A 12,858-nucleotide genomic window follows, 5' to 3' on the forward strand; every position below is an offset into this window, starting at 1 on the left:
AGTTATGACTCTGTGTTGTCAATTCGTATGGGTATTGGTTTATACATCAATAAGCCAAATAGCAATAATACTAATACCTATAAAACGATTTTTTTTAAATTATCCACTCACCTGTTATCGTCATCTACCCATATAAAATGTTTAGCGACACTGATTGCACTTTGGAAATATACATAATTCTTTTTTATATTTATAATATTATTTTACTTAGAGAGATCTGAGATTGTTAAATAGAACATAAATATATTTTACTTTTCATTAATTCAGTGTACCTCTAAAAATGTCCAATTATAATTCAAACTCAAGTATCTAATAATTTTTTTATTTCACTGATTTAATGTGTCATATAAGTGAAATATAATTATTTATAGATATATATATATATATATAAAATTAATATACTTTTATTGATATAAAATAAAAAACATTATAATTTGTTTGGATTTTTAAAATCTAATATTTAACTATACTCTGGTTTAATGTGTGCTGGAAAACATAATTATTATAGTGTGTTTCAATAAGGTTTATTGGAATAAGAATACCAAATGTTATTATCACTCTGGTCGCTGTCATTTTCGATGATGGTAGATGATTGCATAAACATAATAATATCATTATTTATTAATAACATGTGACGGCGTAACGTATAGGCAATATAGATACATCGCCATGTAAAATATCAATTTTTATTATTTAGGAATGCAATTTTAATTATATATTTTACAATCTAATTGCGTATAATTTTCAGTGATTTCAATAGTTGCTGAAACTATTGATGATTGTAGAATCCAATTACCCTACATAATACCATATTGTTTTGTTTTGGTAAATATTAGATTATTCTGTATTTATATATTTTTTCAAGAAAATAAAACTATTAAAATGCAATTATTTTTACAGTGAAACTATATTATACGGTCGTTAATCGTCATCAATCATCATCTATTCGCTTGTGAGTTTTCTGATGAGAGTGAAGTCAATAACCATTAATGTTTGGATAATATAAGCCATCAAAACTGTACGTTACTCTAAGATATAAAGACTTGGGAACAGCACAAAGTGCTCAAACTTTTCTAAATCTTTTCAGTCTTTCACTCAATAATTTGATACACCTTTGCTTTTTTTAAAACGTTATCCTTGTATAGCAACCTTTAAACAAAAACTGTTGATCGACTACAAAAAGTTCATACCGTACGGAAAATTAGTAACAACTGCTTACCATTATCTCACTCCGGCAGTTGAATTTTTCGCGATCTTCCAAGAATAACAGATATTATAAGTAGAATCCCTAATTGTATGGGGTATAACGTAAATCCATTATATTATTCTTCTGTAGGCTTGATTTAAAATCACTCTGAATATACGAGTATGTGTTAACGTTTAAAAATGCGTAAATTAAAGATTCTTTGATTTCTTTGTTTTTCATATTTTAGTAAATCTAAAGTATGAAATGTAAATATTAAATATGTATACTAGCTTTATAAATAATATCATAAAATGTGATATAATAAATAAAAAAAAATGATGTTTAGATATTAACAAACATTTGGCCTCATAATGTATACATGTAATGAATATTTAAAAAGATAATTACTACGTTTATAGCTTGCTATATGTATATCAGTGTGATTTAAATTGTTTCTGTTTTAATAAATAATTAAAATCTGTGAGATAACGTTAATTATTTATTAAACTGTGTACAATTATTGTACAATTATTGTACATTATTTGCAATAAATGTGATATATGTTTCACATACAATATTTAATGTATACAAATCTGGGCCGTATACCTATGTAACTTATAAATTGTAAATATTAATTAAACTGAATACATTTGACCCTTGATTCATCAATATCGTATGGATCCAACCCTCCAAAAACTTTAGTTATTTCTGATAATTATCATTTTTCATAAGATGATGTAATTTCTAAACTGACTTTCTGTAATCACAATTTGTAATTAATATTCTGATGATACGCTATATTATTCTCATAATCAAGAAGCACTTAACGATATAACACTTAAAAATCTATTACACGTTTGTATTATTTCACAAAGACAAGAAAAATTTAATTTTGTATTCAAAATGCTCGTATAATTTATTATAGTATCATATTATTTAACTCGCGAGCAGTATAATCAATTCGCAAACATTAATACACTAATCTTACATCAACATTATGTTTTCAATATTTTAGACATTGAAGAAATATTTTATAACGTGTATTTTAATTTTTCTCGAAAAGAAAATTAACGATATTCAAAACAATCTTAATAAACTTGATGGTCTGGAATCATTCAAAATCGATTTTATACGCTCCGTTAGATTTTACACCCTTGTAAATTAAATATAGAACCGACCTTCTGTCCCGATTAATGAAACCGTCAATATAAGAATCACTCAACTTAATAGACTTAGGTAAGTATGTTTTCAATATCCTCCGATCTCCCTGAAGACTGACCAATATGCGCAAACCATATGCCGACTGGACTTTGGATATATCAGTGATTTGATACTTTCGACCCATGTCTAATGTCGATATGCTGACGAAGGCCGTGTCTGCGTTGTATAGCTTCGCCTGGAGTTTCAACGCTTTCTTTAATTCCTCCATAACTATTCGATCTGTATAAAAACACAGTTGATAATATATTAAGTAGGCCAATCCAACGACGAAATCATTATATACATATTAATGGTTACATGTACCAATAACACATTAGTGCCAATAAGCTAATGGCTATTCAAAATAAACGAAGACGAGTGTGAAATAAAATAGTACCGATTGTATAATATACAAGGTACGTTGGCGTTGAACATATTTTTTTTTCACGGAAAAATATCAAAACATCGTTAATGACTAAATCATATTTCTATTAAGCGTTTTAGAAAACTGTTTTTATTTGTTGTACGTACCGTATAATAATATTTGAACGTTCCAAACACGCGTGATAGTATAAAACGGCCAATATTTAGGCATGGGCGCGTGCTTAAAACCCAAACATTTTTAAATTAAGGTTTTTATATTATAATGATTGAAGTAGTGTTGCTTGGACACCCCCTTCTATCAAGCCGTCCAGTGGCGTACGCAGAATTCTTTAATGGGGGGGGTTACCATATTTTATATACATATATAAAAAAAAAAAAATGTTTAAACAATTGTATTCTTCTTATATTTAAAGACATGCACATTAAAATTTTTTAAAAATGTATATTTTATGGACTAAAAACACTAACCTATTAAGTTATAACTTAATATTAATTCGTCTCGATGATTTTGATAATTCATCTAGTACTGCGTCTGTTGAGATTTCAATATCCCGATGAATATTTAGCATTGCTAATCCGTTTAAGCGAGATTCTCCGGTTGTATTTCGTAGATAGGTTTTGAGACGACGAAGAGTCGAAAAAGTCCTTTCTGGTGTGGCCGTCGTTACTGGTAGAGTAACAAGAATAACTAAAAGTTTTCGTATAATTGGAAATATTTTTTCATCACATACAAGTAAAGCTGAATGGGCATTTTTAAGATTGTCATTCATTTGGCTTACATAATTCCACCATAATCTAAGTTCTCCGATACTTTGTTCTTCACTGCAGTTAACGATTTTTTCATAACGACGTACTAAATGTACAATGTCAGTCTCAAATTGTTTTTTGAATTCTAAATTATTTATTTTTGATGGCAAGAGACAGTGAAAACTTGACAAAATTTGTTTATGATCTAACAAACGTTTTTGAATTTGGGTAGTAAAAAAATCTAAAAATGGAATGAATATTGAAACACGAAAATATACTTCAGGTGAATCTGTTTCAATATTACTACGGTGTACTTGCCTGCCAACTTTTCGTGGAATTTTAACATCAACATCCCAATCAGAACATATTTTTTGAACATCATTGAAAATATAATTAAATTCTTTTTCACTATCATTACGCATTTTAATTAACATTTCTTCAATGTTTGTTGCGAGAATCATTGCAGTTGATAAGTCTAGATTTTCTGTTTGTAATAAACGACTCAAGGGAGAAGTTATACCAAAGATAGCCGTCCAGTTTTGTAAATTATTAACCATATTACTTACAGCAGAATGTATATATTTTTCTTATTAATGATAAGAAAAAAAATATATTAAAATGTAGTGTGTATTGTATGGTTAATAATACTTGAAAAAAAAAAACAGGAGGCTTCAGTAATTCTTTCATTGAAATTGTACGCTTGGCTGTGGTAGTAGGTAGCAAAACTGCTACAGTAAAAAAGGAACTTGACAGTATAGACTTTATGTAAATACTTACTTTTGGTGCACGCAAAAATGCAGTCACCATGTAATTTTGAAAAGTTAGGAGTGATGTAAATAGAAGCCATGTGCGAGTTTTATATACATAATATACCCATGTGTGCATAATATTGAATATACATTATCAGTTATAATACAAATACAAGTCTTCCAATTTCCACGTCAAAACAAATTTAATAGTTCAAACTACAATAAAATATAATATAAAAACATAAGATAAAGTTTGTAAGAAAATTCAAAATGCATTTGAATATCTTGTTATGTCTTCCTAGTATTGTAGTGTAATATATATACATATATTATACACAATACACATACTTACTGCGTATACGCATTAAAATTATCTTCTATATTGCATAATATTATAACTTCAACAAAAACAGATCCTACGCTAAACAAGAAACAAACTGATTATAATATGATGAAACAACAATGATAAAAAAGTGTTTTTATAAAAATTGCAAAATAACGAAAATTAAAAAAACAAAAACACGAAATTTACAAAACTATTAAAGCAATAGACTCTAATTATTATTCACCTCTATCCAAAATAAATGGTACATATTATAATTATTGTTGTTTCAAATTTTAATTCAGCAATCGTCATTTTCAAGAAACTATTACAAACAATACATGCGCAGGTTATACCTACTCAAAAAAGTGCGACATATCAGTTAAATATGATGGGTAATTCAGCCATCGCTTTCATTGGTTCGTCTTTTTCCATCAGTGTTCACGATTTATTTTTTTAACCGTACTTAGGAATTACAGAAACTATAAACACAGCGTGTATTTTGTTTCCTACGTACGCGTGGTGTTGCATAAAACATTTTGCACATTGCACCTACCTACCATTTTAGTTCCCTCGAATGAAATGTTTATACAAAAAAAAACACAAAAACGGAATAATCATTGTAAAACTAATAGCTCTCTCGTTCCGCTAAGAATATAAAATAGCATGTCCACCGTGATGCCCATCTTTACGTCACATGCAGCAATATCAATACCATCAAGCAAATAGGTAGGTACTCGACTTGTCGTATTCTCAATTGTACATTATTATACTATAGCTGCCCCCGGCAATGTTTTGCTATTGCTAGACATTATTATTATTATTGTTATTTTACTAAGATTTTTTACTCATAATATTATTTTTTATATTTCTTGTACACTTTTATTTTAAATAAAACAAATACGAAAATACGAAATTATGTATTCGGATAAATATTAATACAAAGACATGGATGATGTTATATTCTGATTTTGGTCGGCATTTCTATCAACATTTAAAATGTAAAAAATAGTTACATTGACATAACTGTAATATAGTTGGACATATTATGATATCGCCAAGTTTTTTGTAGATATTGATATACTCTTTAATATTGTAGGACATTTTTTGTTTATCATCAATTACTTTCCGCAGCGTATGTGAAGATAGAAATTTTATTACACATTTTTTTATACGTTGAGTTACATTATTGAAATTTTAGTAGGAATCCCTAGGACCCCTGATTTTTCTAATAATAAATATAGCCCGTGTTACTTCAACGATAATGTAGTATTCTAATAGTGAAAAATTTTTTGAAATTGGTCCAGTAGTTGTTGAGTTTATTCGTTACAAATATTTAAAAATACAAATCTTTCCTGTTTATAACATTAAACTATATAGAAGTATTATAGATGTAATAATCGTCGATTCGTAGAATTTATTTAGTCTTTATTTAAAGATTATTTATAATTTAAATATTTTAATTTTCCTATTAAAAATTCCGTATATTACGTAAATTCTGTAAATTAGGTACTAAACAAGAATTTCATTCATTATTTTGACATTTCCTTAATGTGAACACAAACTCATAGAAAAACAAAGCCGAAAACGTCAATATCCGTGTTATAATAATAATAATATCGTAATAAATCTATTCTTTATTCATCGAAACCCATCATAGGACTCCGACGTCCATAGGATTATGAATATGAGTAATAATAAGTATACTCCATTTTAAGTCTGATTTTATTACATATTATTATTATTATTACATACATACGAGTATAATAAGTCCCTATATTACAACAGTATAACATTGAAAATTGTCCTTACCACAAATTATTAACGTTCATGCAGGCAGTTGATTCTTGAAATGTTGTAACTGACCGACTGATGATCACATAATATTATAATATTTAAGACAGTGCGAGTTATTGGAAACATCGATGCGTCGATAATAATAATAATAATTGGTAGGGACGTAGCCGTAGGGTATTACCTATTACTAATAACAAACAGTAGCAGGACTTAGAACTGTGAATTGTGTTCTAAGTAATTATTTATTAATTTGATAACGATTATTGTGTTTGTAAACGTGTTATATATTTTAATAGTTTTTCGCTTTGTGCCTTAAATAATAATTGTTTAAATATTCGTTGAAGCGACGAGCGAAGTATTTATTAGATAGCATAATAATGTACTAATACCAGTTTATTTATTTTATCACAAAGTAGCATCCAGTCTGACTTATTTCCTAATATTATTCAAACTAAGTATTTAAAACCAAATACCAATAACCATTGTAGTAAAGAATACTTTTTAAATATAGTACCTATGCATAAGTACTTAATATTGTTTTATGCGTAGGTGTCTTTATTATATAACTACATTTTACAGTTTAACCATTAAAATGGCTTTATAGTTGTATTTTAAATTCAAATAATTTTATTTAAGCATTTTTTCGTCATTGTTTGAACTATTAATTATATTATTTAATGTTATTATTTTTTTTACTCAAATATAAAACCAATGACGCTTTGCCATTTCAAATGAATTAATATGGCCTCTTAAAATAAACTCCAAGCATCATTGTCGATTATTTTCATCAAAATAAAGCCTATACAAATATTGTGACGTGAATTTAAAATTATAAGGTATTGTTATTATCCGCTATCGCATTACGTATGGTTTGTATTTTTGTGTACGTTCTGTGGTGTTTACGTTGTGTTTAGTATAAAATTAAAATACATAGGCACATGGCATTTTACGAATCTATTCAAGTAGGTAAATTCTATGATATTTTTCAGAATATTTATGAAGTTTGTTGTTTGATTCCTAACCATCTGTTACAAATCATAGGTTTATACCTATATGCGCATATAGTTTTTCAGAATACACTGTACAGTTTAAATGACCCGGTTAGTCAAATGTCAAAGAATTTTACAGTTTAAATGGTTGAGTTAAAACATTTTAAAGAATAAAAATAATTCGAATTTATAATAAAAACTAAAAAGAATGCAATATTTGAAAAGTATTTGCATTTGTTCTTAAACACTAATTGATTTGAAATACTCTTTAAATAACTTTTAAGTTTACGACGTATTTTAGTATTTGTATCTCTTTTTAAATATAAAATAAAAGTATTTCATAATAGCATTTGTGAAGCACATATATAATATTAACAGGGGTGACTGGCCCACTGACCTATTGTCCTGTAGGATAGTAGATCCTTGTACTACGAGGCGCTTTATTAATAAGCAACAAGTGGCTATAACTAAAGGGTTACATTTAAAAAATCTTTATTATTATTATTAATCTGTGTTCAATACAATTGGTTTTGATTCTATGGTGCTTTGATGTATTGTCTTAAGAAGACGTCGCACTCACAAGTGTTATCTCCGTCTTACACATCACGTACTACATAGCAAATTTCCGTTCGCTAGTTTCAATAGTGTGCTGTTAGTTTTGATATTAGACTATTAGAGTGAATTTATCCATTACCAAACTTTTAGGTAATCGGTAGGACACGATTACGGCGATTGCGCCCGCCCTAACTTTTTATATGCAAAAGACGCAATAAGATTACGCCAAATAAATCAGCGCGATTGAGCCCGTTTTACCTTTTTCCCTACAAAAAAACGCAACAGGATTGCGCTCCGCAATACAGGTGTACACTATATAAAATACAGTCGGAATGGTAAGCTCGAGGTTGAAATTAAACGTTCTAGTTAATCAATTTCGACTGTATTAACATACGACATTATAAACATTTGTCATATTTTTGTTTTATAAACGTATTTTCCCAGTGACTGTGCAGTTATTATAACATAAAAGAGTAAAAAAGCTAAATTATAAATAATAACCCGGTATTTTAGTAATTATCATAGTGTGGTATAGTATAGTTGCAGGTTAACTATAATTTATAACTTTAGCTTTGAGCTAACCATTCCAGCTGTATTTTTAAATAGTGTATACCTAATTTCACAGAGTGCAATCGTGTTGCATTTTTTGTAGGTAAAAAGGTAAAGCGGGTGCGACACGTCGTCTTAACACTATATCTAATTCAAAAATTGTCGATTGTTATAGAATATAAAATGTCACCAATATAAAGCAGTAAAATATTGGGATTTAAAGCAACACTTAAATTGTGTAGAATTGTAGACTAACTATGAATAAGAAGTTCTCTGGATGTAGATAAATAAGTGTTATGGATATGCATTAATGTACAACAAAAAAAAGCGGGTAAGTCGTGGATGTCGCTCTTCTGTACAGTAGGTTACAAGTTGGCTACTGCTGTAATGGATGGAATTAAATTTGAATCCAATGATATTATATCATTTTATACGAAAAACAATTCTGAGCGGAGACGGCTTATCTGTCTAGGATATATTATAGATTATTAAACATTTTCAAATCTTACTAATCTTAGATTTAAAAAGAAAATTTTTTATGAATTTCTAGCTTAAAATAATTTGCGAATTTTCGTGATTTTTACGTATGTTCTCAAAATTAAAATTTGAATGCTTGTAAAAAAAAATTGTGACTATGTATTTCTTTTATTTTTCAACTTCGATTGTAAAAATATTTTAGGAGCTTTGTGTTAAATTTTCAAATCTTAGATGTAAAAGGAAAACTTTTTATGAATTTCTAACATAAGATAGATTACGAATTTTCGCGATTTTTACGTATGTTGTCAAAATTCAAACTTTGAATGCTTATAAAAAAAATTGTGACTATATATATTTATTTTATTTTTGAACTGCTATTGTAAAAATATGTTAGGAGCCTTGTATTTAAAACTTTGAATGCTTATAAAAAAAAATTGTGATTACAAATTTCTTTTAATTATCAATTGTTATTGTAACAATTTGTTAAGAGCCTTGTATTACATTTTCAATCTTTTCTACCCAACAAATAAATTTGTATCGATATTAATTTAAAAAAAACTAATAATAATCGAAAATTGTATATACCTATGAATAGTTCAACTTAAGTCGAACATTTTTGAAAATTGAATATATTTATATAAACATTCGGTGAAAATTTCATGTATCTACTTGTTTTAAAGTTAGATCAAAAACCAAAATCGATTTTGTCGAAAACTGATTGTGCGTAACATTTCCCGTTTTCCCCTTAATTTTTTAGTTTGTTTATCACAATTATTTAGAAAAATATCAAGATTTATTTACTTTTGACCCCCCAAAGTACCAAAGACACAAAAAAATAAATAAATAAAAACACACATCACGGTAAAATCAATACATTCATCGCTCCGTTCAGAATCTAAAAAAAAAGTAACTGCTTCTCTGGATTTATCAAAAAGGGGGCTTTTACAATTCTAGGACAGTAGGCCCTCACTGGCTCAGTCCACCCCTGAATATTAATAATATAAAATAATTAAATAAATAAACGCAATCATATAAGTAAATAAAATACACTAATAATATTGATACTACAATATACATTTTTATAAAACTGGAGAGTTTGTATATAGGTTTGAATGCGCTAATTTCAGAAAATACATGGCTGATTTCAATTAAAGTTATGCCAATAGATCCTTTGTGATTCGGAGAATGATTTTAGGTTCATTTTCAACCACTATAGAGTGTCTCACAGTTTCATACATGAATTTCATTTTGACTCTTATATGGCAAATAATTTTTATATATGTATGTTAAAGGGTCGTTATTGTTTACAGATGTAAAATATAAATAAAAAATTTTTATAGATTAGCCATATGCGTTATTATGAATTTGAAATAAACGTATATAAATAAGTAATTTATTTCTATTGTTATTATTGAAAAGTACAACAAAAGACTATGTTTTTATGTTTGTAGCTTTTAGACTCAAAAACTACTCAACCGATTTTGACAAAAGTTTCATAGATGGTTTAGATAGTTATTGGAGATACAAGAAAAGTTTAGAAAGTAGTTTGAACCATGTTCAAAAATACACTTTGATAGTGCTATATTGAATCCGACACAGGCGAATGACCTCGGTCGAATCAATTAACAAAGCGATGCACACCGCTATCTTAAAACAGATACAAGCCGATTTAGCGTCGTATTTTATGTTTATTCATTTTTTTTTTCAGTACGAAGTCACATATACAGCCATTAAGAATATAAAATTACAAAATAAACACTTTAAATGGTTGGTTACACTTAGATGATGAAGAAAAAATCCAATGAATTGTAGCAAAAAAGAGGGACCTAAAATAAAAATTTACGATAATAAGTATTGAAAAGAAAACTATTTTTACTGACTACTACTGTAGTAGTACTACATATAATGGACATAGTTAGAACAATTAACGTTTAGAGCTGAATCCAAACCAATCGCACAAACTAATGCGTATAGGTACTCAGCTCAGTGCGTTTTAGAAAAACGCAAACTAGTTGGACGACAAACAAACAGCAATATTTATCCACGAAATCGAATCTTTGTGCAGACGTACGATCCTCTTAAGACAAATCAGTACGAAATAATATACAAGTTTGAAGTTTGTAAACCTAAAATTGCTAAACGTTTAGACTGGGCTGGTCACACGAGCTTCACACGTCGTCGGACGTTAAATGTTTCGTCCGTCGTAGCACTTATTGGACGTGCTCAACTTCGAACGAAAAGTAAATGTGACGAACGTCGAGCGTGTGGCCGTCAACAATATTATAGTAATCATAAAATTCAACAACAGACCTTGTGTAACTTACGTCAATAAAATGTCATATTGTGACCGGAGCCATATTTTTGAAAATATGAAACAACGATGAATAGACTATATACGATAACAAGCAGAGTGGACAACAAAATCAATAGAAAGAAAACCATATCTAAAAAATGAGCAAATCAAATAACAAATCAATTTAAAGAATAAAATATAACATTGAGTAAATATAATGATAAATTTAAAAAAAAACACTTAGAAATAATTATCAAACTAGATATAATAATTATCAGTCTGCCCTGCAGGACTAATCATTATTATTAGACATTTAGCTATTTATAAGTTAAAACTGAAGACCAACATGAATTACGAATGGACATTTATTTCTTTACACGGCCTCATGTCATTAACAAGATTACTACAAGGATTTAAAAATAGCACATTATAAAAAATATTTTAATTATCACAAACCCACTCGCTAAGCTTATAAAAGCAGACGACTATAACAAATTATATATCAAGTTAAACATGAACAATTTATTAAAAAAATTTATAATTTCAAAACTAAAATACAAACAAGTGAACTAACCTATCTCACCACTTGTAGGTGCATCTATTACAAAGTTAGAGCTTAGATACCTCGAAATACCCCGATGGACGATGACAGTAATATTTTATATTCTGCTGTAGCAAAGAATGCCAAACTTTTTAAGTGGAGCGGAACGAACTATGTATTGATTTTACAATGATGTGTCTATTTTTTTTATTATTGTGTCTCAACACAGTTTTTCTAATAGAAAAAAATACTCTGATCACCAACTTTTGGCAGCAAATTGGATTTATAGAAGGTACTTTTCAGGAGGTCAAAATTGAAAATTCTCAGTACCTACTTTATAAAATATTCAGGAAAAACAAAAACGAAAAAATTGTAATATTGTTATTAAACATTTAAAACAATTGCTTGGTAACCAAAAAGTTAGACCACCTTCGCTTACTGTATAAATTATTAAAACAAATATATTTAGTTAAACTTATATAGGTAAGTTACAGAGTCTACATTTTACTTTATTTTCGGTTAGATTTGTGTTTAGTATCTATTAAAAATAAAATAAAATACCGTTAACTTGAACAGCAAGATTAATTTAAAATAGTTAGATTATTATTTTGAAATGTTAAAATGTAAAAGGGCAAAGATAATCGAGTAACAAACGCCTAATCAAGAAATGCGATAACATAATAAATTAAGAAAATTATGAACTACATTCTATAAACAAATTAAGCTGTAATATTTAAAAAATTTAACTCAATAACGTTTTTTGTATAAAAATAACTAATTCTATTAAAAATATAATTGATAATGAGAAAAGTTAGTTAAAATCAACAGAAATTCCAGACAATTCACTGTATCCTAAATTAAATGTTATATCATGAACATTTTACTGAGTTTAAAAACAATATATACACTTAATAATCTTACTATATTATGTATAAACAATTCCATTAATACAAAAATCATCAATAAATTACATACCTATATTCTATATAGCTATATTGAAATCATGCCACGATAATAGGTGCAATTCACACATTTAAAACTACATAGAGACCATATATAGCTCATTAGT

The 12,858-nt window shown here is 27.8% G+C and overlaps 2 protein-coding genes across 2 annotated transcripts; both read right to left on the reverse strand.

Annotated features, from left to right (window-relative positions):
* Nucleotides 1–1,670: 1,670 nt before the first annotated feature.
* LOC107173452 (uncharacterized) lies at nucleotides 1,671–4,409 on the reverse strand. The gene is made up of 2 exons (XM_015523996.2): nucleotides 4,295–4,409; nucleotides 1,671–2,626 (listed from the first exon to the last, which is right to left on the reverse strand). The coding sequence occupies exons 1-2, from the start codon at nucleotides 4,362–4,364 to the stop codon at nucleotides 2,298–2,300; spliced, it is 399 nt and encodes a 132-aa protein (XP_015379482.1). The 5' UTR covers nucleotides 4,365–4,409; the 3' UTR covers nucleotides 1,671–2,297.
* Nucleotides 2,634–4,287, reverse strand: LOC149055351 (uncharacterized). The gene is made up of 2 exons (XM_089229084.1): nucleotides 3,502–4,287; nucleotides 2,634–3,437 (listed from the first exon to the last, which is right to left on the reverse strand). The coding sequence occupies exons 1-2, from the start codon at nucleotides 4,072–4,074 to the stop codon at nucleotides 3,435–3,437; spliced, it is 576 nt and encodes a 191-aa protein (XP_089085210.1). The 5' UTR covers nucleotides 4,075–4,287; the 3' UTR covers nucleotides 2,634–3,434.
* Nucleotides 4,410–12,858: the final 8,449 nt, after the last annotated feature.

This window comes from Diuraphis noxia, unplaced genomic scaffold (genome assembly GCF_037042655.1).
Source record: "Diuraphis noxia isolate RWA-SAM2 unplaced genomic scaffold, SU_Dnox_SAM2 contig0005, whole genome shotgun sequence".
In the NCBI taxonomy this organism is placed as follows: Eukaryota; Metazoa; Arthropoda; class Insecta; order Hemiptera; family Aphididae; genus Diuraphis; species Diuraphis noxia.

Bases quoted from the DNA above. Each gene is read 5' to 3' on its own strand.
- LOC107173452 (XM_015523996.2), bottom strand. From the start codon at position 4,364: ATGGCTTCTATTTACATCACTCCTAACTTTTCAAAATTACATGGTGAC. The intron at 2,627-4,294 runs GTAAGTATTTAC...GTTTTTATACAG, and splicing joins CATTTTTGCGTGCACCAAAA to ATCGAATAGTTATGGAGGAA.
- LOC149055351 (XM_089229084.1), bottom strand. From the start codon at position 4,074: ATGGTTAATAATTTACAAAACTGGACGGCTATCTTTGGTATAACTTCT.